Source organism: Notamacropus eugenii, chromosome 2 (assembly GCF_028372415.1).
Source record: "Notamacropus eugenii isolate mMacEug1 chromosome 2, mMacEug1.pri_v2, whole genome shotgun sequence".
Classification (NCBI taxonomy): Eukaryota; Metazoa; Chordata; class Mammalia; order Diprotodontia; family Macropodidae; genus Notamacropus; species Notamacropus eugenii.
Window position 1 is genome coordinate 531,632,526 of NC_092873.1, and position 27,633 is coordinate 531,660,158.

At 46.6% G+C, this 27,633-nt stretch overlaps 1 protein-coding gene and 1 pseudogene across 3 annotated transcripts in view; one reads left to right on the top strand and one right to left on the bottom strand.

Annotated features, from left to right (window-relative positions):
- Positions 1-20,982, bottom strand: part of PTGER3 (prostaglandin E receptor 3) — an 83,912-nt gene extending 62,930 nt beyond the window's left edge. For 2 of the 3 annotated variants that reach the window (XM_072649839.1, XM_072649840.1), the window contains exon 1: positions 19,830-20,982. In XM_072649839.1, the coding sequence (XP_072505940.1) occupies positions 19,830-20,735 (906 nt within the window). In that variant the 5' untranslated portion in view covers positions 20,736-20,982. The remainder of the gene's footprint in view (positions 1-19,829) is intronic. The other variant, XM_072649841.1, reaches the window with a different exon arrangement.
- On the top strand, positions 8,310-9,618 carry LOC140522017 (neurensin-1 pseudogene; annotated as a pseudogene).
- Positions 20,983-27,633: the final 6,651 nt, after the last annotated feature.

The window sequence follows — 27,633 nt, forward strand, 5'->3', positions numbered from 1 at the left end:
CAGTGAGGGAGACAACAGGCAAACAACTATGGCTAAACAAAGGGGAAATGGAAATAAGCACTTAGTAAGCACCTACTATGTGCCCAGCCCTGTGCTAAGTGCTGAGGATACAAAAGTTTATCTTTCTACCCCCAGGAGCTAAGAAAGGACATAGTAGGGTTATTAATAAATGTCAAATTGAATTGAATTGAACCAAAGACAATCAATTTTTAAAAATCAATACCACAATTAGCCATATGGGCATAGATTGCTTATATTGGCCGCCCGGCTCTGCCATTTTGTTTTCTGGGGAGCAGTTTTAGGAAGCAGAGAGGCCTGAGATCTTTTCTACTGGGAATAGAAAGGTAAATATGACCCAGATCTCCTTGTCAAGGATCTTGGAGAAGAGACGATTTGAGAGAATACATGTTCGAATTTTTAAAGGACTCACAAGTATGGGGATTAGAAGTTGTTCCCTTTGGTCTCTGAGGACAGAACCAGGAGAAAGGGAGATAGATTGAGGCTTGAGGTAAGGAAATACTTCCTAACAACAATGGACTCTCCCCCCCAAAAAAACATAGTATGGGTTATCAAAGAAAGTGGCAACTTTTTTCTACTATCTTTGGCATTTTTCAAGTAGAGGATGAATGATCACTTGGAAGTGATGTACAGAGAGCTCAGGTTAGGCAGCTTGTGGATACAGAGAGTCAAGAAGACGTAAATTCAAATCCAGCCTCAGATACCTACTAGCTGTGTGACTCTGGGCAAGTCACGTCACCTGTCTGCCTCACTTTCCTTAACTGTAAAATGATGATGATAGTAGAACCTATCTCTCAGGGCTATTGTGAGGATAACATGAGATAATATTTGTAAAACACTTCAATAATCTTAAAACATTATGAATATTAGTTATTATTAGACAAGAGAGGCAAGGTGCTCCACACATTCCAGGACCAGGGGCACTGAGGGAGGGGGAGTCAGGACAGGTGTCAAGGAAAGGTCTAAGGGTACAAGGGAAAGAGCCTCCCCTTGAAGTGTGAAGAACAACTCTTTGCAGAAAGGAACCCTGTGTGAGCCTGTGAACCCAACTCCCCACCCTTCCCTACCCCACCCCACCATGGGGAGTAGGCAATGTGACCTGGAGTCAGGAAGATTCAAGTACAAATCCAGCCTCAGATACTCACTAGCTGTATGACCCTGGGCAAGTCACTTAACTTCTGTCTGCCTTAGTTTTCTCAGCTGTAAAATGGGGATAATAATAGTACCTACCTTTCAAGAATATTGTAAAAAACAAAAGAGATAAATCTGTAAAGCACGTAGCACAGTGCCTGGCACATAGTAGGTGATATGTAAACGCTTTTATTATTATCATTCACACCCAGAGACCCCCAGAGTCCCATGTTTCACAAGATCACAAGCATAGACAGAAATGCAGAGACATCTCTGACCCCTTTCCTGCCTTCCCCCTCCCCCCACCTCCCCCGGCACAGACTCTCTCTTTGCCTGCATTCCCAAATGATGTCTTCTTACTATTAGGGCCCTAGAACCACATAAATGAGGTGGAAGTAATGTTAACGATAATTCCTTACACTTATTCCAGGAAGGGCTTTATAGTTACTGCTTTTTGGGCATCATCTCATTCAATTCTCCCCAAAACATTCTAAATCAGTAGTGAGAAATATCATTATCCCCATTTCACAGATGAGAAAACTGAGATGTTAACCTTTCATAGGATAGCCTCTAGCATCTGGGAGCCGGTCCAGTTCTTAGTGACTGAGCACGGAAGAAGGTGGAAGGAGGAAGCAAAGAAACGAAATATTTTGGGAAGAAATAGCCAAGGGATTTCACATCTTCTACTATACCCCAATGTGACTTCAGAGAATAGTCTGACCTGCCTGCAGATCCAAATTTGGGAACTTCAGTCAGTCAACAGGGACTCTCAGATGAGTAAACTCCCTCTGTCAAGGTAAGTTAGCATCCTCTGCAGTTTATAGTCTTAAGGAGCTGAGCAGAGCACCTACAGCATGGGTGAGCTGTCCAAGGTCACACAGCTGATGTGTCTGAAGCAGGCCATGAAGAAATCAGGCTAATTCTCCACCCACTGGGCCACACTGTTTGTCTGTTGAAAACGATTCACATTCCTTTTTAGAATAAATGATGTTTCAACTTAGAAGAGCGAACCCTTGTGAGATAATCACCAAATCAGAGAGCTTTGGAGGTGACTTGCAAATTTATTTGGAAGGAATTTAAACTAAAAGGAGGAGGGGAAATAAAGGATGGATAAGACTGACTTTGTAGAGTCAGGGAGGGACCTCGAAGCAACCATAAGATAGAGGACAGAGAACTTGGCAGGAGAAAGAGAGAGACTAAAAGGGAGAGAGACAAAGACAGAGAAGCAGAAACAGAGACACAGAGACAGAGACAGAGACCCAAAAGAGGAGCCAAAGGGAAAAGTCAGGGCCTTGTATGTCTCCATGCAAATGGTCAAAGGGGAGACCCACATAGCCCCAGGAGGACTCAAGGTCCACATAGAAAGGGGTAACTTTGACCTACTTAGTATCACTAAGCCTCATGGGACCATACCTGTGACTGGGGATCCCTGTTTTAGAATAAGAGAGGTAAAAGGCAGCCTGGGAAAGCAAGGTATGTGGAAAAGGCACAGTCATGTGATGAAAGCAAACATCAGACAGGAGGGGCAGAATGGTGAAGGTAGAGTTCAGAAGAGGAAGAAATGGAAGTGATTTTGTAAAATTTGTAAATTTTGTAAATTTACAAAGCTTGCAAATTTTACAAATTGCTATACAGAGAAGATTACAGATCAACCTGGAAGAAAGAGGAAATAGGGGAGGATTAGGGGAAATAGTCTGGCACAGAGACATTGGTATATGGGCTGTCCCAAAAGTCTTGAGGCAGTTTTAAGCTTTTATAGACTTTAACAGCTTAACACTGTACCAAATACTTTGGCCACAATCTGTAGTAGTGATAGGGGATTGTAATTATCCAGACCAGACATCTGCTGGAGCTCTCTCTCCATTCCTCCCTCCCTCTCTTTCCTTCCCTCCCTCCCTCTCTCTCTCTGCTTTTTATCTCTCTCTTTGTGTCTCTCCTCTCCCTGTCTCTCTCCCCATCTCTCTGCATCTCTGTCTTTCTGTATGTCTCTTTTCTCTGTCTCTCCTCTCCCTTTCTTTCTCCCCATCTCTCTGTGTCTGTCTGTCTGTGTCTTTCTCCTCTCTTTCTGTTTGTTTCTGTCTGCTCTTTATCTCTGATTATCTTTTTGTCTTTCTTTTTTTTATCTTTGTCTCTCTTCTATCTCTATCTCTCCATGTCTCTGTCTGTCTCTCTTTCTTATCTGTCTCTCTTTCTCTGTGCCTTTCTTTTTTTGTCTTTTTCCTTCTCTGTCTCTTTCCCCATCTCTCTGTGTCTCTGTCTGCCTCTCTGTTTCTTTCTCTTTCGCCCCATCTGCTGAAATGCCCGAGGCTGGTCAGACATAATCAGACATATGCCTTAAATTCTGGAAAAGTATATTTTGAAGAGAAAATACAGGTAGGCTCCCATGGAGAAAAAAAAAGCAGGAAGGGGAAGAGGAAGGTTGGGAGATGTGCAAGAATAAAATCGTGAAGACATAAGAAAGGCCATTCCAATGGGGAGGAAAAACAGGATTTGCCTGAAGAACCCAAGGGGGTGGAATCCTCAGCCCCCCTGTATGACCCCAAAGCTCTCTGCTCCATCCCTAGATCTGTCTCCCAGTGTCTGAAAGACCAGCTCCGTCACAGCCCAAAGCACCTCCTCAGGATCTCTGCCACTTAGAAGGCCCCAGGCTCTTCCTCTGAGCCAAAGCTCATCCCTCATTGGAAGGCAGCTCCTTGACAGCATCCATCTCCTCAACAGTGCCCCCACCCCACCCCCAGCCTCCTCTTCTCCAGACTAAACAAGCCAGGTCTAGCCTAGAGAACTCTGGGGACTCGTCCATGATGATTGACTTCAATGTTCCCAGGGCTGTCCTGTTTCCACATAAGGGAACTCACAGAGGCAGAATGCAACTCAATTAAAAGCATTAACAAGCAGAACCAAACCAAACGTCCCTAACGACAAACTCTGACTGAAGTAGGAGGGGGATGGGCTGCCCCAGTCCCCTGACAAGGGAGGCTTTGGACCAGCCCCAGTCTGGTGGGGGCCACCTGGTGGGAGGCCTGCTTGAAGGGGGTGGGGCTGTGGGGCCTCCCCAACCCTTCGGTCCTGAGGTTAACACTGTCTCTGCCTTCTTAGAGCACCCTGCGGGCACCTCCAAAAACTCTTCTGGACTCAATGCCCCAGAGCGGTCTTGTGCCACCTTATTCTTCTCTGTTCAGAAGGCCCTGATTTAGTGCCAAAGCAATTTTCCTGCAGCCCACACCTGACTGGCTGAGCCACTTCCTTGACCAATAAACACAAGGGACTCCCTCTCAGTTTTAGCATCCACAGCAACTGCCCTCTTTGGCCCTGGAAGCCCAGCACAACCTGACCCTGACTTAATCTTTCCAGGCCTATTGTGAATTCTTTTCCCTGGGCCCTAGCATCAATGAAGTTAGACAGACCTTGCTTTTCCTCACTGGGGATCTCCTATTTCCCATCTTTGCACCTTTGCACAGGTCACCTCCAAGCCTGGGATGCCCTCCCTCCTCACCTTTACCTCCTAGGATTCCTCACCCTCTTTGAGCTCTGGGCCCACTCCAGCACAAGGACATCCTCCACTCCTTCCTCCCCACAACTGTCCATCCATTCTGTGCATGCTCTGTAGTGGCTCCTTGCTTCCCCTCAAAAGCGCAGCAAGAGTTCTCTTTAGGTCCTTGTCCCCTGGTGCCTAGCAGAGTGTCCAACACACTGCAGGCACTTAATACATGCTTGCTGAATTAAATGGAGTATCCCTAACAGTAATGTCCTGAGCAAGCATAGAGCCCCAAGAAGAGGGATCACGTCACCAACATTGGACCAGCAATCTCTTGGCAGGTCCAAGAGGGTCTGTGGGGCCTCCTGTTTCCCCTCTGTAATCAGATATCCACTTCATAAAGCCTTGTGATCTCTCAACAACATTCCCTTCTCTTACAAGAGGCTCCTCTGTTGAATTCAATCACAAACACCCAAAGTGTGGGGGAAGCTGAAGGTTCAAGGGAGCTGCCTTTGAATGACAAATGAGATTGTTCTTCATGTAGAGAGTTGGCCTGGATACCCTCGCCTGTAAAATAAGAGAAAAGGAAGAAAAAGAGTGCTTATGCACCACCTGTTGTATGCCAAGCCTCATGCTTCATGCTTTACAACGGTCCTCATGACAGCCCTGAGAGGGAGCAGCTGTGATTATCCCTATTTTACACAGCCTGGAAGGAAAAGACTGACCTCCAACCCCAAGGCATCAAACTGAATCATACTGCCTTTAAAAAGGTGCCATGACCACACAGAGGCACAGAGGGTGCTCAGCTACTGGGCTACATCCCCAAGGCCTCAACCAGCCAAGTCTTGCTCCTCTCAGGGCACTCCTGCCATTTTGTTTCATCCACAAGACCCTACTCTAGCACCCTCTGGTGGTGGGGAGGCCTCTGGGAGCATTTGCCCACAGAACCCAAGTTCTGGCCGATTCCCTCTAACCCTAGGAAGGCTCTAAGTCTGCCTTCGGTGACTGGATGCCAATGACTTCCATGGTCTTTTCCAGTGTCAAGATCAGTTAGGTGGCCCAGTGGATAGAATGTGAAAATTAAGAAGACTGGAGTTCAAATCTTACCCCCAGACATTTAAAAACTGTGACCTTGAACAAGAGACTTCCCCTCTCTCAGTCTCAATTTCCTCGCCTGTAAGATGAGGATAATCGTTTTAAGGACAAATTAAGCACTTGTCCCCTGAGGTCTGGAGAAGTGCATCACCAGGTGACTGCAGAGGGGTGCATATACCATCCCCAGAAACTATCTAGAATGTCACAGAGGCTGAGGGCAGCAGATCAGGTAGCAGGCTGCACTTGGAGTCAGGAAGACCTGAATTCAAATCCTGCCTCCCACACTGACCAGCAGTGCAACCCTGGGTAAGGTTCTTAACTATTTTCAGCTTTAGTTTCCTCACCTAAAAAATGAGGATAATTATTTACCTCTCAGGGTCATCACAAGGATCAAATGAGATAACATATTCAATTGCTTTCCAAAATTTACAGAGCTATCTCTTTGTTATTCCTGTGGAGGGGCTGTAATCTCTCTTAGTAGGATTCATACGGGGAAAATCAGAGATCCTGGAAAGAGCATCATTGGAAACTCATTGAAAGCTCATTCTGTAGCACAGTGCAAGGCACATAGTAGGCATTTAATGGGCGCTTGGCTGAAAGGGGCTCAATTATTTTATGTTATAGATTCTATATCATGTTCCTCATTTTTATAGAAACTGGCACTCCAGGAGGTAGGGGACCGCCCAAGATCACATGCAACCACACACATGATAAATGTGACACTAGCAGTGTGTTCCTAAGGGGTTTTTCTTGTGTGTATATTTCAAACAAAAGTCAATTTGCTTCTTCATCTGGTTGGAGTTGTCTCTCAGTCTCACACTGCTTCAGTGTTGGGACTGGTCTGATTTTAAAAAGTAAACTAAAAGCTATTAAAATGAAAGCTTATTGGAGGATTGCCAAGAATTCTAAAATCATTTTGGCATTTTCTGAAAAGTGTCAGAAGCAGGGTTTGAGCCCTAGTCTACTTGACACCAAATCTTGTGCTCTGACCATTATACCACATTGCCCCTGAAGTACAGGTTACAAAGGAGAAACAGAAATACACATACACACACACACACACACACACACACACACTCATACACAGTTTCAGGTCCTTTAACAGTGACTAAGTAACTGGTCTTGTTCACTCACTGTCCCTCTTACAGTCCATCTTCTAGTAGGGGTGCTGCCCCCCACTTTCTCCAGGATGCTCCATGGGCAATGTGGGATTTAGAATATTTCAAGAACTACAAGAACCTAGACCATTGTGGTGTGTGAGGTAAAGAATGCTGCCTAAAAGTATAGTCCTGATTCTGAAGAATGCTAGACTCAGATTCCAATTCTGACCCACTCATTGACTAGCTGAGTGTCCATGGACAAATCACTTTAATCCTTGAGCCTCAACTTTCTCATCTTTAAAATAGGGATAAAAATGATGCGCACAGGGCTAGTCACAAGATGAGAACATTAGTTCTGGACAGCACCTTAAAGACCATCTAGTCTATCCCCTTCCTTCACAGATGAGGAAACTGAATCCCAGAGAAGTTACTCTAAGTGACGTAACCAATGCCACCCAAGCCAGTGGCAGAGTTGGAGTTCCAGCCCAGGCCACAGAATGAAGAATGAAATTGCAAACCATCTTCTTTCTTTGCAGAGAGTTAGAGGGAAAAAGGACTCAGAGGTCAGAGGCCAATGTCATCTTTTTGTTTTCTCTTGCTTTGAGATTGGGTCCCCTTAGATAGCAGAGCTGGCACCTCATGGGCTTGATTACCCCACAGAGATGCCAATTCACCCTCCCTTAAGTGATTAGGTTACCCCCAACCCCAGCCTTACGGTTCACCATTCTGGTATAAGTTTACTGTGGATACCAATGGATTTTGGCCGCACTGCAATACAAAACTCCCAAGCTCAAGCACTCCACCATCCTCAGCCTCCCCAGAAGCAGAGATGACGATCTCCATCCCTTCTGGTTACAGATAAGGTGGCTGAGGTTCAAGGGGGTTGCGACTTTACCCAAGGTCACAGAAATAATAAGAGTCAGGGGCAGGATTTGAATCCAGATTCTTTGGGATTCTCTGACTCCACAGTCAGAACTCTTTCCACTGCACTGTGATGATAATGTAATTTAAAGGGGTCTACAACCTTATTCCACCAGACTGAGGACCAGGACCTGAGACACAGCTTCCACTTTTACTAAGAATCTGTAAAGACTTTCAATTAGTTACTACCAAGTTCTCTTGGGTGGCTGCCCTCTTTGATACTCCCAAATACAATCCTACTTGTTTGTTAAGGAACCTGGGGTTAAAGAAGAATGAAAAGCTCTGATCAGAACTCTGTGCTGCCTGTGCCTGCTGGTTCCCAAATGCCCAGGTGCTGCTAGAAACTGCCATCTTGGCTACAGAACTGGTAGACTCACAGACTGAGAGGGTTGGAAGGGATATCAGAGGTCTTCGGGTCTGGAGGCGGTCAACACACTCCAGGGAGCAGCTGGAACCAGATTAAAATGTCATTGGGAAATATTTAACAAAATATATGAAAATACAACAGAACAGAGATAACGGTGATATGAGGTTTTCTGAGTCAATACCCATCTGGCCAAGATCCCTAGATGACCCTAGTGGCCATCAGCATGGACAGGTGGTCATCAGCTCTCACAAGTGGCCATCAGCCCGAACAGGTGGCCATCGGCCAAGTGGCCATTAGGCTGGGACAGGCAGCCATCCTACTGGAGAAACCATCATCCAGCTTCAGTGTGACCCATTACAGGAACAGGGAGCTCTTCCTAAGGCAGCCCACTCCATTTCAGGGCACATCTGGGTGGGAATTCAGTTTTCAAGTCAACAAGCTTTTATTATAGACCTGCTGTTCACAAGGCACTATACTAGGCATGAGGGTTGGAAGCTAAAGAGGAGAACAAAGCCTGTTCTCGAGGAGTGTCACCACATGGGGAGCAATAGCAGGAATTCAAATGTACAAATACTAAGGGTGAGAGTGAGGTGGCTGCTGCAGCAGGGAGGGCCGCATCGCATCGCAGCCAGCGGACTGAGGCACGTGCTCTGCCTGTCGATGGGATCTGAGGGGCCAGGTTTGGAAGGAAGGGGACATCCAAAGGGTGGGCTTGGAGGCTCACCACCAGGTGACTGCACAGAGATGCATTCCCCACCCAGAGAAAGAAAGAGGCACCGAAGCCAAGAAGGTGTTCTTGTACCCACTTCGGTGGGGCCAGGCAAGCACAGAAAAGTGCCTGAGGAAGGATGTCTGCACTATGAAGTCTGAACCTACTTGCCTCCATTTTACAACTGCACCTTCCATCTGGAAGCATGAAGTTGAGTTTCAGATCCGAAGATCCCCTTATAGGTGGAGCTCAGCTCTCTGGAAGGCCAGGCTTATGTGTGCCACAGGCCTCCCAACCTCAAGGTTGACTGTCCTGGCAGTGGGCTTCCTCACACCCCCCCAAAGTGAAGGCTTTGGAGAGGGAGCATCTGTGATGATAGATTCCCAGGCCACTCAGCTTAATGGAGCAGGAGATGTTTGTAGACTGTTACTGTGTATTGGAGGGATGACCATGGCTGGATGTCTATTGATGTCTGCTTTTGTAAAAAAACTTCCCCAGAGAAGAAAGACACCTTCAGCAGCAGCTCAGAGAGAGAGAAACAGACATCAAAGTCCATGCCCAGCCTAGCCCATCACCAGGGCTCCAGCCAGTCATTACATCCTGAATTCATCACATCCAACCTTTATCAGAAACCCCACATATTGTGCTGCCTGACCTCTGTAATGAGGACATATCAGTTAAATGGGAGGATATCACAATGGTGATGACCAGAATTCAGCTTGTCACTTCCTCCCAGGCGGTGGCCAGCTCCAGGGAGAAAGCTGATCAGAACTCAGCATGTACAGCCCACCCTTTATATTGAGTGTTCCTCTTTACTAACCAGGAAAGCTCAAAGAAATACTTGTTGACATCCTATGACTTTGTCATCTTTTGTGTTTTTTGAAAGTGATATAAAACTTCAGACCAGGTTTCCCAGTGGTTAGGGCAACTAGGTGAATTAGAACACTGGAGCTGAAACCAAGAAGACTCATCCTTGTGAGTTCAAATGTAGCCTCAGACACCATCGGTGTGACTCTGGGCAAGTCACTTTACCCTGTTTACCTCAGTTTCCTCATCTATAAAATGAGCTGGAGAAGGAAATGTCAAACCACTCAAATATCCTTGCCAAGAAAACCTCAAAGAAGTTCATGAAAAGTCAGACATGACTGAAATGACTATGACAACTAGTGGTCAACATCCAACCTGAAGATGGTGTGGTCTGGTTTTGTTTTTTGCTAATTTTCTAATTCTTTTGCCTAGTTTTATTTTTAGTTCTCAGTATTTCCCTACTGAGTAGTCTAAGATAGTAGCAAGTTGCAGAGGTGAGGAGCCTGGGGCCATTGAGGTTGCATGTGGCCTTCTGGGTCCTTGGGCCCTTGAGGACCTAGAGAGTCACATGTAGCCTTCTGAGTCCTCGAGTTCTGCGTTTTGACTGAGTCCAAGTTTGATAGAACAAATCCTTTGTTTAGGGGATTTGTTCTATGATTGGATTTGGTCAAAGGGCCACACTTGAGGACTTAGAGGGCCACATATGGTCTCAAGGCAGAAAGTTCCCCACTCCTGGTCAAGTATTCATGGGAAAACTGGTCTTCCTTATTCTGATCTACAGCTTTACCTTTTAACTGTATCTATCACTTACTAAGAGGCTCCTGGTATCAGACTACAGTTGATCACCTTCCCCATGGCTCCCAGGCACCCTTCTGGTTTTTTGTGTAGAAGACTTAAAGTCACCCACTTGAGGATCGCTAGACAATATGGCTCTCTTCCCACAGAAACGCTTATGAGCATGTCGTTTCTGAACAGAATTGGGAAGAGAGCACAGGTGAGATGAAAAACCAATCAACCAAAAACCCAGCTTTGAAGTCAGGAAGCTGGAGTCCTGGGCCCTGCCCAGGTGCCTCTGAGCACTTCTCTGGGCCTCTCTGCTATTCATCTAGAAATTGAGAGAGCTGGATTACATTATCCCAGAGGCTCTTTCCAGCTTTCAATTCTCTGTGGCTCTCTGCCATGATGGTTTGGTCCTCTTCCTCCTCTGGGGGTGTTGTTTCCATGTGCTTGTACCATAGACCAAGGTCACTCTTTCACTCCTGGACTCTTTGAAAGTCAAAGATTTCAGGGTCAACTGTAATCCCTAGTGGGGCATGTTCTAATATTGTTTGTCCTTCATTCTGGAAGAGAACGGATAACATCAGGGAGGTGATGCCATGACTTGCGAGTGAATTGGATTTAAGGAAGGGAGGGCTGGGCAAAGTCACCAGCCTCACTTTCTCTGACAGAGCCATCTGGAATCAGTGGCCAGATATCAATCAGTATGACCAGAGATGGCCCCACACGTTCTATTGACAACTTTTTGATTTTAACTAGATACTGGAAGAGGTTTATACAACATTGTCATATTTTTACAAAGACTCAAGGAAGCTGTCCTCAAAGAAGAAAGCTCTATGAAGATACTAACCTGAAAAGGATTTTCCTTCACAGACAACAAATTTTATTTTCCTTGCAAGGAAGTCGTCTCCTCCTTTTTTACTTTAATTTAATTCATGGGTTTAAATTGGGCCGTGAAATGGAAGCTGTGACTATGGTGTCCTTTCCAAAACCCTTGCCAACTTACACATTTAGATTCCAGCAGATAAAGAGAATACATAACCAAACCAAAAAACCTCCAAACAAAATGAAAGCAAAAAAGAAAAACTAGAAAAAATAGAGACTAGATCTGTGGTTTCATTAGCATCGGAACTCCAGAAAGAGGGGACTACATCTACCAGTGCAGGTAGGCACTTTCTTTCCACTTTATCATCTTAGAGAGTTAGCTGGAGTAGGGCAAGGTTAAGTGACTTGTCCAGGGCCACACAACCAGTATGTGTCAGAAATGGGACCTGATCTCAGCTTTCTGGCTCCATGTGCAGCTCTCTATCAATGACAGGGACTGACTGTCTTTCAAATCCAAAACCCATGGAATGTTTTAAATATTGAGGAAGGATTAGAAATTGGGCACCACCTGAACTGAGCCTTGTTGGGAAGCAATATCATGAGGAATAACCCATTTTTGTCCATTTACCACTGTGATCACTATCAACGAGACCAGTGCCATCAGTCATCGCCAACAACTGTCTCCCTGTAGCCAGTCTTTTCTCCAGCTAAATAAGCCTGTGCCCCAGCATTAGCATCAAGCACTCCCATGCTCAAGAACCCTCAGTGGCTTCCTTGCAACTTCCAGGATCGAGCTGCAGCCTGATCTGCCCCTTAGAAGCCTTATCTTCCAGACTTGCCAACTCCTGTCAGACCGGTTCCTTCCCTGTGACCTGAACACAACAGACTTGCTCCTGCCAGAGATTTCTTCATTAGCCTGGCAGAATCTCACTGCTCCTCTCCACCTACTTAAATCCTATACATTCTTCAAGTCCTATAATCAACAGCAACAACACTGACAATAATAGCTAGTAATTATGAAAATACTAGTAATAATTAAGCTAATTATGACATTAGTTTGCAAAGCACTTTACTTCTCTTATTTGATTCTCACAACACCCCAGAAGGTTGATGCTACAATTACTACTCCCTTTTCGCCAGTGAGGAATCTGAGATTGGGAGAGGTTAATTAAGACTTGCCCAGGGTCACTCAGCTGATGGTAGGAAAAGGAAAGTGGAAAGTGCAGGATGCAGGATTCAAAGTTGGCTCTTCTTGAGTCCTATCCCTGAATTCTGTTGCCTCCTGGCTGTCTCAAGCCCTGCCAGGTATCCCTCCAGGATGGCTTTTCTCAGAACCCGGTAGACACCCATCTGCCCTAAGGCACTTACTTACTCTCTGTAGCATTCTTTGGGCACTAGATGATACCCACTTCTGCTTTGTGCTCTCATTGTTTCATATGGATCCATATTACTAAGAATCACAGGATTTGCGACATCTGAAGTGTGATGACTGCATGTGAAGTCACAGGACCTGAGTTCAAATTTCAACCACTTGACTTACTACCTGCATGACTGGAACAAGTCACGTGACTCTAAGGACTTAAGCTGAGACAGCTGGACTAAGGGACCTTGAAGGCTCCTTCCAGCTCTACATTTGTGATCCAAAAACTTGCAAGGGACTTGAGTAGCCTGAATTTAGTCCAACTCACACCCCAAAGTGAAGCCCCACTGTAAGATGGCTGGCAGTGGTCATCCAGCTTGGGCTTGAAGTCCCAGAAATGACTTCTCCTTTAATAATAATCATACTATTAAAATAATAATAGCCAACATTTATATAGAATTTATTATGTGCTAAATATTTTACAAAAATGATCTCATTCGGTCCTCACAATAACCCTGGGAGGTAAGTGTATTCCCATTTTACAGATGAGGAAACTGAGATAGACAGAGATGAAGTGACTTGTCCAAGGTTACAACACCCACTATATTGCAGGCCAGCACCATCACTGGTCCCCTTGACTTTTGTCCCACCCCTGGACTTCAGTTACTCCGGAGGGTGTGAGGCTCACTACTTTGCACAGATCTGCCTCGATTCAATCCAATTCATGCTCAAGCCAAGATGTCCCCCTCGTGATGTCCCTGCTCCTCTTGGAGAAAGAAGGACCACAGCAACACTCAATGCCACTGTAAGTGTCTGTGTGACAGGATTCGCACTCAAGTCTTCCGGGGCTCTGTCCTTTGTTATACCTAGCTGCCCACCCTGTGCCAGGCACTGTGCCATGTGCTGGGGATACAAGACCAAAAGAAAACTCCTGCCCCCAGGGACCTTCCATTCTGATGGGGGAGGGTGGAATAAGATGGACACATATCTAAGTATTCACAAAGGGATACAGAAAAACTCTCAGGTGATTGTTGTGCAGGAGGGTCCTCAAGGCTGAAGGGGACAGGCGAGCCAAGAGGGAGAGCATCCCACCAAGCATGGCGGCCAGGACTGGCCAGGACTGACCTCAGCCTAGAACAGGGCTCTGGGCCTCAGCTAGCTGACCAGCCCCTTCTGCTTTCCAAAGCACTTGACCATCACTGTAAACAAAACACCTACTGACTGGGGGTTCATTCAGGGCCTGGGCTACAAAACCTTGAACAGTCGCCATTTTTGTAAGGGTAGAACTGATTGGTACTCTGAATGCTAATATAGAGGCTGAATTATTTTCTATTACAAAACCCCAAATGCAACCCAGGATTCTGAGCCAAGGGGGATCGTTAACTACCCTCATGCAATATCACACCTGCACCCATATTGTGAAACATGATCACTTGCACAAAGTTAACCTACTACCTATTTAGGAATCCTTTGGCATATTAAAGGTAATTTATAGTGTAATAAAATAGGTAATGATTTCTAGACTCTGGAAGGGGCCTTGGAGTTCCTTGAGTTCTGTGAGTCCCCACCTGTGGATCGTGTCCATGCTAAGCAGAGCTGGTTGGATACTTGCTTACCATCCACAAACTTATACATAACACTTGGTGGTGCAGTGGGTAGAGCAGTGGGACTGGAGCCAGGTAGACCCAAATTCAAGTCTGATCTCAGCTACTTCCTAGCCTCAGTCTGTCAGATCTGTAAAATGAGGATAATAACAGCACTGAGCACCCAGGGCTGAGGAACAAATGAAACATTGGATGTAAAGTGCTTCGTAAATCAATATCTAGGTTGGGATTTGACCTCAGATCTCTACCTTAGGCATGGGAAGAGTTGGAAAGTCATCTCTTACTCTGGCATTAAAGCTGAACGGTTCTCACTGGACTGTCACTTGAAAAACAAAATAAAGTGTTCTCAGATTTTGCGCACTCTTTGAAAAAAACAACAGGTTTGATTTCAAGTATATATGAAACATTCTCTTTCTCTGTGCAGACTAAATAGTCACATTAGTACTTTATGAGTTAATATTTCTCTTTCTCTCCCTCACCCCCCCAAACCCCAAAAGTTAAAGTCTTAATTGTCTAAGAGCAAAGAGGACTTTCTGTGTTATCTGAGGTATTTCAGCCCAGAGCTTTAGTTATCATTAATATTTAATTAGCATTATTCTTCCACTCTCAAATCTTTGAGAATAGATAGCAAGTGAATGAGAAGTAATTTTAAAAACCAAAGATAGCATAGCACATATCCTGCTCCTCAGCTAAGAAGAGGCAGAATGTTCCAGAAAGTGCATATCTCTAGGTTGGCGGTATTTGTTTGACTACTTTTCCTTGTGTAGAAGTATTATCTTAATTATCTAAGGGATATTTTAACTGGGGGGTGGGGGAAGAAGGAGGGAAGTGGGAAATATCCAGAAATGATCACCACATAAATAAAAGACATTAAGGACGTACAGCAGAGAGCAGAGGAAAGGCTACTGTCACCCCAAGTTCTTATAATCTGATCTTCCTGCCTTCATGACCTTGGACAAATCACTGAAGCTTCTGAGGCCTCAGCTTTCCCAAAGTGAGAGCTGGACTAACAGGCATCTGAGGTCTCCCCTCTCTAGATCTGTGATTCCATGAATAAGCCATTTCCAAAACAACAAACGAAATCTGAAGCAGTTACCCATGAATTGGAGAACGGTCGATAAGTTCATGAATAGGACAGATCACTACTGTGCCTATAAAACGATAGGAAAGGGAGTCAGAGAAATACTACAGGACTTGATGACTCTGAATTGATGCTAAGTCATTTAACCCAACTGCCTTATCCTGGGTCATCTCCAGTCATCTTGATGAATACCTGGTCACTGGATTCAGATGGTTCTGGAGGAGAAGTGAGGCTGGTGACCTGCACAGCCCTCCCTCACTCAAAACAAAGTCAAGTGCAAGTCATGTCATTATTTCTCTGATGGCATGGTCTTCTTCAGCAATGAAGGACAAACACACAGGGATGGCTTCTCATCTATCAGCAAACCTCTGCTGAAAAGAAACCTTTGTCCAAACTCCATCCACCTTTGGACTGGAGACCTTTCTATGGAAACGTGAAGATTGTGTCTCAGGCTTTTGTACATGAAACAAGGGAGTAGAACCTTCCCAAGAGCTGAGGCTTCATGCAGAGATCTGTTGGTCAACAGAAACATTCTCTCTCTCTCTCTCTCTCTCTCTCTCTCTCTCTCTCTCTCTCTCTCTCTCTCTCTCTCTCTTTCTCTCTCTCTCTCTGCCTCTGTCTCTTCTTTTCTCTCTCTATCTCTTCTCTCTCTCTGTTTCTGTCTCTCTCTGTCTCTTCCTTTCTCTCTCTCTCTCTGTCTTTGTGTGTCTCTCCTTCACTTCTTCCTCCTCCCTTTCCCCTTCCCTCTTTCCCTTTCCTTCTCCTTTTTCCTCTCTCATTTTAAAAAAGAGTTCAAAGATTTTCCTCAAGCTTCTAGCCCTCACTTTTTGATTTTAAAATCTACTGTTTCTTACAAGGACAGACAAGGGAGAGGCAGCTCAGCGTAATGGGAGGAACTCTGGTCTTCGAGGCAGGGAATGCAGTCTGTCTCAGCTCTACTCCTTCCTGACTGGGGGCAATAGTCACTTCCCTCTGTGCCTCATTAGTACAGGTGCAGTCCCCAGGAGAACTTGAGGAAGCTTGAGACTGGAAAGACCATTGGTTTGGAGCCAAGGGCCCATTTTTCTGCTCTCCCCCCAGTGACTTTGAGTGGGTTATGTAAGTGCTCTAGGCCTCATCTGTAGACTACAGACATTCACCTGGATGACCAGTAAGGTCCCTTCCAGCTTTAAATCTACAATTGATCCTTTGAAGGCATCGGAAAAGATGATGTCTCAGGTCTTTTTCAAGCCTTCCACTGATAGTAATGTACAGACACCATTTAGCAGGTTTGACTGCTCATTTTGATGGATACAGTCCAGTGGCTGGAAGTATTATCTCTATGCCTCTCATGACACTTGGGTGATGTTTCTTCAACAGTGACTGAGTCCTGACATCTCCCACAACAGCTGTCAGACTCTTAATTCTTCTTGAATCCACCAGTGTCATGATTTTTAAAAAGAGCAGTTCTAAATGAAACCAACCAGTTACTCATCTTCTGTCTACTGAGGACCTAACATGGGAAGGGCCCTTAGGCATACATATGTGATCAACAATAATACATGAAATAGAGATGAATGTGCGGTGTCTTGAATTGGAAAGCATCTCCTCCAGTGTGCTCCTTTTTTCTTGGGGCAGACCCTGGAGCCCAAAATGCTGAAGTCAATCTCCCAAGACCATCGGAGGCCCCATTCAGACCCAGGGCCTCTGACTCCCAAACCAGGGAATGCTCCTTCTCCCTCCCCATAATGCTATCTAAATGGCTGGGTTACGCTTGCATTTGCTGCTACGGTGGCTTAATTGTGTTTGGGGGAGCTTGTCTAGTAACAGGAAAGAATGAGGTCAGAGGGGAGTAATTGTCATGTCAGGAAGACTCCACAGAGTTACCAAAAATACATTTCTCGTCATTTCCAAGTACGGAGCATTTCTTAGGCATCTACTATGAACCAGGCTCTGTTTGAGATGCTGGAGATTCCAGAACAGAAATGAAAAAGAGACCCAGCCCAATGTCCCTTCCTTTCTTATATAAGTAACAGCTCTTAATTCTGCCTGGGATGGATTGCAGAAGTGTACAGCCAGAAAAGGTCCTCTAACCTCATTCGGCAGATGAAGAACGTGAGCGCTGGGGCAGCCCAATGACTTGCCCAAGGAGACGCAGACCCCGCCCCTCCAAATCCGGCCCTCTTCACTGCACACATTCCAGCATGTTTTCTCTATGTTAGCAGTAAAAGCATCTAAACTGTTGGCAGTTTTTGATTAAACCACTGGATTGTTAATAATAATGACAGTGCTTTAAAATGTGCAAGGAATTTTATTGCTAGAGTAATATTTCAGAGCTGGAAGGGGACATATACATCATTTGGTCTAGGAGTTCTGAACTTGTTTTAGTTCATAGGTCTCCTGGGCAGTCTAGTGATGCCCAGAGTCCATTTCTCAGGTGCTTATACACTCACACATACGAACACGTGCATGCATATGTGTGCGTTTAAATTTGTGATTGAAGGATATGCTAAATCAGTTAGATATTAGTAAAAATAAAAACGTATTTTTTTTCCTGTCCAAGTGCATTGATTCTTTGACAAGCTCATTCTATAGACAAGGAGAGACCAAAGGCCAAGAAGCTTAAGTGACTTATTCAAGATCACACAATTACTAAGGCTGATAATACAACCAACTCACGTGTGATAATAAGACAAATCCCAGTCAGACCGTTGGATTCAGTCTTCACATCCAACTTTGAGGAGGAGGACTTGCAGGCATTCTGATCTTGATTTTACAGAGGAGGAAACTGAGACTGAGAGAAGTGAAGGAACTTGCTACTGGTTACGTTGCTGGTATACTAAATGTCAGAAGAAATCTGAATGCTGCTTTATTCATCACACCATCCTGCCTGAACTTAGTTTGTCTTTGGAACATAACGTAGCAGCTGGGTAGGGAGGGAAATTTGGACCCATGGTCATCAATTTGTTGAAATCCCTGGGGGTTGTTTCATGTGAAGGGAAGGAAGCAAGTATTTACTAAGCTCTGTGCCAGGCTGCGCCAGGCTGTGTGTCTAAATAAAATGTGGCAGTTTGCTATCTGATTTTCCTTTTTAAAAAGTACGTATTTAGCTTAGAGTAGCAAGGATTAAAATACACAACCAAGGATCACTTCTAAAAAACAACTGTTTAAAAGATGAATAATATAAATTCACTGTTTTAAATACAATCCTCTTTTTTTTTTTTTTGGTTTTCTGTATATGGAATATTTGTGATTGTGAATTTCAAATTAAAAAGAAAAAGAAAATGAAAAAGAAAGGAGCAGAGGTTGGGTGTTTGGGTTCAGAGGCCTGAAAGCTAAGTGCTCTCCCTCCCCCTGTACCTGAAGGAGCCCCCTGAGCCCCTGCCCGAGCAGGGGCCTCCCACACCAGCAGGCACAAGGGCAGTTGAGAGCATCCTGGCCTCCCTTAGTAAACTACACTTGTCTGAGTCCATCTGAGATTGCTTAGACCACAGAGGAAAAGGGAAGGGAGGTGTCTCAAGGAAGGGGGACGTCCTGTGGAAGTGTTTGGAGCTCTCAGGATGGAGAGGCTCTATGGAGGGGCTCCTTAGAGAGAAGGGGCTTCTCTGGCCCAGACTCCCAGGCCGCTGACTGATAGTGATCCAGTCGAACCCCACTTCCATCTGGGGGAATACAACTGGGACGCCTGAGGACGCTCCGTTTCAGGCGCGTAGGAGCTGCCTTCATATCGCGACAGCGGGTTGAAATGAGCCCAAAACGTGCGGTGCTGGGAGAGAGTGACAGCGATCTAGAGGAGAGTCAGGGGCAGTCGTAGGTTCGACCCCTACCTCTGACAGCTATTAATTAATCTTGATCAGAGATAAGTTTCGTGGGCAATGACAGTGTCGACATTGGGTTGTCCGTAACGGAGGATGATAATATCCGCCACGTCACCCGAGGGTGGCTGTCAGGAGCAAATAAGATAAGAAAGACCGAGTCGTTTGGATCCTGGCGAGTACGATCCTGGGGCTCAAATCTTCCCCGTCACGCGCACTGGGTGGCAAGTTCGGCCCTTGAGTCTCCTCGTATGTGAAATTAGGGGACTGGGCCTCTGAGGTCCCTTCCAGCTTTGACTCTCTGACCCCAACCAAGTCCCATCGCCACCCTGAAAGCCGGGTCCATATATGTGCCTGTTGTTGGTCCTTACAGTGTGAGTTGCAAGCTCCCAAAGTGTCTTGGCTTGTGAGAATGTCACACAACTCTTAACAGAGGGTACTGCCAGTTGGGGTAAGGAGACAACGAACACACACAGCCCCTCCACCCCACACCGTTAAGCAACAGCTGATAATCCTGTGATCCTCTCATCAAGAAGAGGATGAGACTTCTGCCCCAATCCCTCCCTCCCGGTGAGTTCTCTCTAGACAACCCCTACACACACACACACACACACACACACACACACACACACTCACACACACACACCCTTTTGCCAGGATCCTCTCCCTCCCCGTACATTTGTACCTAGTCATACCTACCTCCACCCAGTCGGGAATGCTCGTGCGTCCCTCACCCCAACCTCCCCCTTCCCAGCCCAGACCTACCAACAAGGGGGACCAGCAGGCAGAGAGCACGCACATGATTCCCATGAGCTGGATGACTGTCTCGGTGGTGATCCTGCCCCACTGGGCTCCCGCTTGGGCAGCCGCGGCCTTGGCCCGGCAGCGCGACACCAGCGCCTTGATGGTGGCCAGGTTGCAGACGAAGGTGACGGCCAGTGCTGTCAGCCCCAAGAAGGCGAAAGTGGAGGCGAAAAAGATATTGCCGCGGCTCTGAGCCGCGCCCGTCCAGTTGGCGCCGCGCTCGCCAGTGCTGATGAAGCACCACGTCCCGGGCCACTGGACGGTGTAGTGGCCCACGCCGGCCACCGGCAGCAGAGCGAAGGAGAGCCCCGCCAGCCACACGGCCAGAAGCACTGCCCGCGTGGCTCGTGTCTTCATGTGGCTGGCATACCAGTGCGGCGCGCGGATGGCCAGCGCCCGCTCCACGGCCATGGCGCTGGCGATGAACAGGGGGCAGAGGCCGAACATGGTCATGCTGAGACCGAAGAAGGAGCACAGGTGGCCCGACGGGTCGAGCTGCTGCCAGGGCTGCTTGGACAGGTAGACGGCGATGACCACTGGACTGGTGAGCAGCTGGCCCACCAGGTCTGTGAGTGCCAGGCCTCCAATGCACAGCAGGAACGACTTCTTGCGCTTGCTCTCCTTGCGACGGTAGCTGCGGGCCACGAGCAGCATGGCGAGCGCGTTGCCCACGATGCCCGTGATCATCATGGCAAGTGGATAGGCGACTGACACGGAGCCGCACTCCTCAGCTGCCCACCGGCCCGTGCCATTGCCCTCCAGCGGCGCGGCTGGTTCGGACCCCCACGTTCCCGGGTACGAGTGGTTCAGGCGGCTGCAAAAGGGGGAGCCCGCCGGCGCGCCCATGCCGCCCGCCGGCTCCTTCATGTTGCCTTCGGAGACGGCAGCAGGCGTAACTGGGGCGAGGACAGAGGTCCGTGGACGCGCAGCAGCGGGAGGCTGGCGGCGGCCGCTGCTCCGGCCTTCCAGCCGGCCATGGTGCCCGGCGCCGCCGCCGCAACCCGGCTCCCCCGGAGCTAGCTCGCCGCCACCCTGGGCGCTCTGTCAAGGGCGCCGCGCCGTCCGCGCCCACCCTGTACGCCAGCCCTCCAGCTCGGGGAGAAGCTGGAGTCCGGCCGCCGCCTCCCTATAAGGCTGAGGGGGGCGGGGCACCCCGGGGCGCCGGGAGGAGGCGGCCCCTAGGACTCCGCGCCCCTCTTGGCAGCCAGTTCGCGTCCTGCTAGCGCACACGGGGAGGATTCCGCTCGGACTCCTCTCGGTCAGGGAGCCCACCAACCCCAGCTCCGCTCCCCCTACTGCCCTGCGCTGCTTAGGCTTTCACACTCTCTCCTTGAGCGCTTTCTACAGCACCCGGGGGACCCGAGGACCTTCCACTGCGCGTCTGAGCCTGGGGAAGAGCGGAGCCGGTGAGCCTCCCTCGTTCCCCGATCCCCTTTTCCTCCGCTGCCTCCTGCCTCTGCGTGGAGATACAGTGATCATCACCTCCTGGGGAGGTGAAGAGAAGGTTCACTTTGGGGGATGGTGTGGGGCGCAGAAACGCGGCCCGCAGGGCACCAGGCAGACGCGCAAGCCCCAGCTCAGTTGTGAGGGACACGCCCCAGTACCCACCAGAAAGGAATAGGAGGAAGGCTTTGGAGGAAATGGAAACGGGAGATCAGGTGTGGAGCCAACGTGGATGAGCAGGCATATCTGGGCGAGGAAGGAGGCAGCCCTGCGTTCTGATCTGGCATCAGGGCCGCGCACTTCAAGCCTCCTCTTTTACAGATAACAGTAGCAGCTGACATGCACCTGCCCTTTAAGGTTTGCAAAGAGCTTTGCAATGTCACTACTGTATCCTCACAACCTTAAAAGGTAGATACTGTTATTCCCATTTTACAGATGAGGAAACTGACGCAAATAGAGGTTAAATGATTTGTCCGGGGGGACGCAGCTGGTGTATGAGGTAAGATTTGAAATCAGATGCTCCTGACTCCACGTCTATCACTCTATGCATTGAGTCTCCTACTTACAGATGAGAAAACTGAGGCCCAGAGACTTGCTCAAAGTCACACACTTAGTATGTGAGGAGAGATATGAACAGAGATCCTCTCCTATTTCATTTTCCTTAGGGTCCTAAACAATGTGGGGAACTTCAGGTTTTAAGACTTCTATTCCCTCCGGAAGTATTATTTCCTTGGAACCAATGCTCCCAGTCTGGTGAGATAGGGAGAATCTCGCTAGAATCCCCCTTAGGGGCACAAGGCCTCAAGGAAGCAGGAGTGCTTCAGAGTAACTTCCCAAGTTTAATTTTCTTCCTGTAGTAGAGAGGGAAAATTTTGATAATCAGAACATCTGAGATTTGGAGCAGAAATGAGCCTTAGACATCTCTCCTCCAACCCTTTTATTTTATAGTGCAGGAAAAGTGCCCAAGGTCATCCAGGTAAAAGTAATAGAGCTGGGATTTGAACCCCATGTCCTCCGATACCAAAGCTGCTTCTTTCCAGCTGTGATGTTGTTGTTCAGAGTGACAGACTTTTCCTGACCCGTCTGAGGTTTTCTTGGCAGAGATACTGGAGTGGTTTCCATTGCCTTCTCCAGCTCATTTTACATATGAGAAAACTGAGGCAAACAGGTTAAGTGACTTGCCCAGGGACACACAGTTAGTGTCTGAGGTTGAATTTGAACCTACATCTTCCTGACTCTAAGCCCAGCACTCTGTCCATTCTTTCCAGCTACATGATGTTCAGTGTTTCTACCTCTAGCCAGGTCTAAGTGATCTCTGTATCCATCAACTCCTTTGCTTGAATGGCCCTCTTTTAAGCACAATAGTTTCCAATTTAGAGGTAAAGAGTGGCCCTGAGAAGACCTAAATTTCTTTCTCCCTGATGCCTATCTGGACTCTTTGTTCCTGCCCCATAGTCTTTGTTTAGTGTCACACAAACCTAGCCTGATCACTGGTGATCAATCATTTTTCAGAGGAAAGGAGAAACCCCACAAAATGAAGCTTTTGCTTCTCTCTCATAGCTGCCTTAAATCACAGGTCACCTGTAACTTTATCTTTTTTGCCTGGTGTTTGTCATGCTAGCCTGTGTCTTTTCTCAGCATATTTCTTTGTTGTGGTGCCAAGTTTGGCAGTGAAATGAAAATGGACTTCAAACTATGTAGATTATATTTTATAGGAAGGAACGGTGCCTCACAGCTTAACAAATAAATCCCCATCAAATCTTCAGATATGGACTCATTTAAAAAGCACAACAAAACGTTATCAAAATCTGCCTCCTTCAGAGCGTTTATGGCCTTGAAATTAATCTCAGACCCATATTTGACAAATTGTTGTTCTAGAATGACATAGGCATAATTTTTCTTTAGTAGAATAACATTTGCTACAAGAGGTTTGGCCATAGAAACATCCTATAGAAGCATCTGGATGAAAGTGCATTAAAGTTTTGTTTTAATGCAGTACTATTGAGATTCCATCTTCTACTGAAAATGAGCAGAGACTTGAGATTTCCCTAACAAGGATTCTGGTGCTAAGCTGCTTTCTGGGTCAGGAGAAGACTTGGCCATTTTCCTTGGCTGGTCCCCTTCCTAGATGGGTTTGTTCTTTTTTTTCTCTGTCCCAGGTAGCCTCCCAGGTTACAGTAAATTGGGTCCCTTCCACTCTCCCTGACTAGTGCAGCCCTGGACATGCCAAGGGCATATCACTGCACTTGCTGAATTTCAGGTCATCAAGGGATACTTCCACATCATCTTCCACTTCAGCCTTCCTCTGCTCCCTGGGCACATACTCCGTCTTTTTTAGAACAAAGGTATTCTCCCTTGGATTTTCATTAGAAAGATTGAGGACCATTCCAAATTTCATCGGGGGAACAGTGTGGTCTATCATTAATTCTATGTCCATTTCAGTTTTAGTTTGGTTGATTGGTCCATACTTGTGAGACAGAAGTAGACTGTAGCCATGCTGGGCAAACAGGCAGAATCGTGCCTCATTTTCCGGGTTGCCCTGGGCAATCACTGCCTTTCTGAGCCCCAGGTTCCTCTCCCAGAAAATAAGACTGAGAATAACTAATTCCTCCCTCACAGGATTGTCATGAGGATCAAATTATTATTATTAATTATTACTTTAGCATCCTCCACTATCTTGGGGAATTCCTCCAAAGACTCAGGTAAGCATTTCTCTGAAACTCAGGGTTTTAGAATGTTACTTGGGGACATGGAGGGGCTAGGTGACTTGCCTAGGGTCTGTGTTACAAGTAGGACTCAAACCCAAGTCTTCCTGACTCTACCAATAGTCCTCTATGTACTTCCTCTTATTAAATGTTATTACAATATTGATATTTAGAAGAATAGAACTTAGTATGTTAAAGCTGAAACCTCTGCATGTAGTTCACCCCTCCCCCTTGGCAAATTAGGATAGGGGTCCCAGACAGCTGAAATACACTTTTCAAGACTGACAGGGCAGAGCTAGCTCTAGAATCCAGGTCAGCAAATACAGATAAACCCTGCTGCCTCCCAGGCACACACACACACACACACACGCACGCACGCACGCACGCACGCACGCACGCACGCACACACACACACACACGTTGGACCCTGGGGAGCGAGAAGGTGTTTTGTCCAGGACCTGATAACTCAGGTCACCAGCCCTCTCCAAGCTAATTATAATAATAATGACCGTCTAGCATTTACATCTAGCTTCACAAATCTCGTTTCATTTTATTCTTACAACTACCCTAGAAGATAGGGGCTATTACTATCCCTATTTTATAGATGAGGAAACTGAGGCAGACAGAGGGTACGTGACTCAAATCAGCTCGGAAGAGGCACAGTTAGCTTACAATTAAAGGGCAAATTCTAAAATTCAGCAAGCAGCAATGTTCCTTCCCTGCTTCTTTTTAGAACTGCTTTGCTTTTAGATTTGTTTGTTTTTAATACAGGGAAGTAAATATACGTTGCTGTCCATTTCCTATTCTATCTCTCACATCGACAATGGGTTGGAGATTTAAGGGGGAAAGCCACAGGAAGGTTCTACCTGCCTTTGGAGCTTCATCCTTGGCCCTTTCTCTTGGTCAAGGTTGGAACTGCATTTCTCTGAGACAACAGCACCACCCAGAGTTCTACTGGCTAATCACAGCATGCTGCTCTTCTGTACAGAGGGCTACCCAGACTCAGCTGATCTGGGATCTGTTCCCCAGAGGAACTGCTGATGGAAATGAACAATGATCATGGATCATTTCAGTCCTCAAGTCGTTCCTATCACTTGCAATGAATTCTACTTGAGAAACCACCTACTCAAGCATGAGGTGGACATTTTTAAAAGGTGAAATGTTGAAATTATTCTAAAAATTTAATTCAATTGCCATTGGTCTGGATGGCTTCAGAAAGTCATTCCAGCTCTGTGAGCCCAGAAGTTCAGTTAAACAATGAAGTGCTTACTATTTTCAAGGCACTATGCTATGTGTTCACTGAACATGAAACATGGAGCTCTAGAGAGTCAAGAAGACCTGGGTTCAAATCCTTCCTCAGACACTTCCTAGCTGTGGGACCAAGGGTAAGTCATTTGCTCTCCATATCATTTTCCTAATTTGCAAAATGAAGGGGTTGGACTCCAAGAGCCCTTCCATCTCTCAATGCATGATCCCTTATGGAGTTTAGATTTTATTAGGGGCTATACACTTGGCACCCAGATAAGTAAATATAAAGCAATTTCTAGAGACGGCAAATGCTAAGAGTAGGGGTGTGGAATGGATTCCAAGAACTGGTGGTAAGGAGAGAATGGATTCTAGATGTGGGACAGTTGGTGCAAAGGCAAAAAGGTGGCAGATACTACATCAGGGGAAGAGCTGATAGAACAGTGTGCAGGGAGCTGGATGTGGAACGAAGGGGAATAACATAAAATAAGCCTGCCAAACTCAGTGGGAGCTAGATTGGTGAAGAGTTTAAATATTAGGTGAATTTATATTTTGTCTTAGAAAAATTAGGGACCTAATGAAAGGATTTGAATAGAGCAGAGACATGGACATAATCTTGTTTTGGACACATGGATGAGGTAGTCATGGAAGATGGATTACAGAGGGCGGAGGTAAACAGTGGGGCAGTGAATGAGATTCCCCATGGGACCTTGGGGTCAGCTCAGCACCTTTTGGCCTCATTCCCTCAGTTTTCTGTTCACTGCAGGGTCCTCTGTATCCAATGGTGGCATGCCTCATGTGACCCATTGCCTTTTGATCTGGCTCCAGCCATTCTGTGCTTCCTTCCTCGGGTGTCTCTTTGCCTCCCCCCCTGGACATACCTTTTTCTTCCCAATCCAGCCTTAACTTTTAATTCTCCCACCAAAATGAAATCATCACTGTCTTTGTCACTGGGAAGGATGTGCCCCTCTTGTCCCCTATGGTCCTGTTCTCCATTCCTGGGTTTTTCCAAACCATAGCCTCCCTTCCTGGTCACCATGCATCTTCCTCTGTCTCTCCCATTAGAATAGAAACTCCTTGAGAGCAGAGTCTATTTTAGTTTTATATTTGCATCACTGTCCCTGAGCACAGCTTTGGCACACAGTCAGTGCTTAATAAATGCTTTCCCTTCATTCATTCATTTGTTCAAAAGCTTAGACCTGATGACTTCTGAGGTCCCTTCCCTTTGTAACTCTAGGACCCCATGAGCCTATTGCAGTAATCCAGGTAAGAAGTGATGATGCATAAATGTGATGACATGGCCATCCCCTCCATAGATACAAATCCCCTCCCCTGGACACGTTCACAGGCACTGCCATGGGGAAAAAAATAGCACCAGACTGTCAAGCTTCTGTAGATGAGCAAAGATAGACTGGTCCTCAGGGAAGCTCAGTGCCCAGGCCAAATGCAAAGACTTTCTAGCTGTGTAAGGTGGCCAAGAATTTCTGGCCCTAAGAACACATAATGCAGCTTCAATGGAGAGACAACTAATTCAGGAGCACAAATAATAATTGTGGAAGGAAGGAAGGAAGGAAGGAAGGAAGGAAGGAAGGAAGGAAGGAAGGAAGGAAGGAAGGAAGGAAGGAAGGAAGGAGGGAAGGAAGGAGGGAAAGAAAGAAGGAAGGAAGGAAGCACGATCTGAGTTCAAATCTATCACACACCTTTACTAGAAGTGTGACCCTAGGCAAGTCACTTAACCTAGGTTTGTCTCAGTTTCCTGATCCGATTTTGCTGGGCACTGGCAAAACAAAAGCAAAAACAGTCCCTGTCCTCAAGGTGTTTATATTCTACTGGGGCTGGGGCAACAAGGTCACAGATTAGTAAATACCAGAAACATTAAATAAAAAAAGACCAAGGGATTTCAGGGAGACAGGAGTGGGTAGTGGATAATGAGCTGGCCTTGGAGCCAGGAAGATGGAGGTTAGATGAGGGTTGAATGCAGGCCCTGGACCACGCAGGGTCTCCAGGAACTCTAACTATAAATCATAGGGTCAGTGCCAGTCTGCCTAGGCAGAGAGTTCCCTACCCTGAAGACAGAGACTGATTTCACTTTGATCTTTGTATCTTGCCTCACAGAATGCCAGGCACTCTTAGTTAATGCTCGATGGCTTTCATTTGCTGTGCCCTCTATAATATTCACACGATCCATTGGGCCAATGGAGGAATCCCTTGAGCTGTTCTTCCTTCCACTGATTGGCAGGGTGGGGCTAACCAACATCCAAATGATCTAATAAGGATGGGCTACAAGGATGAACTGTGCCAACCAATAGGGAGCCCACAGTGTCTGAAAAAACAACTGAACATTGTCTTAGCCTTCAGTAAAATTCAAGATT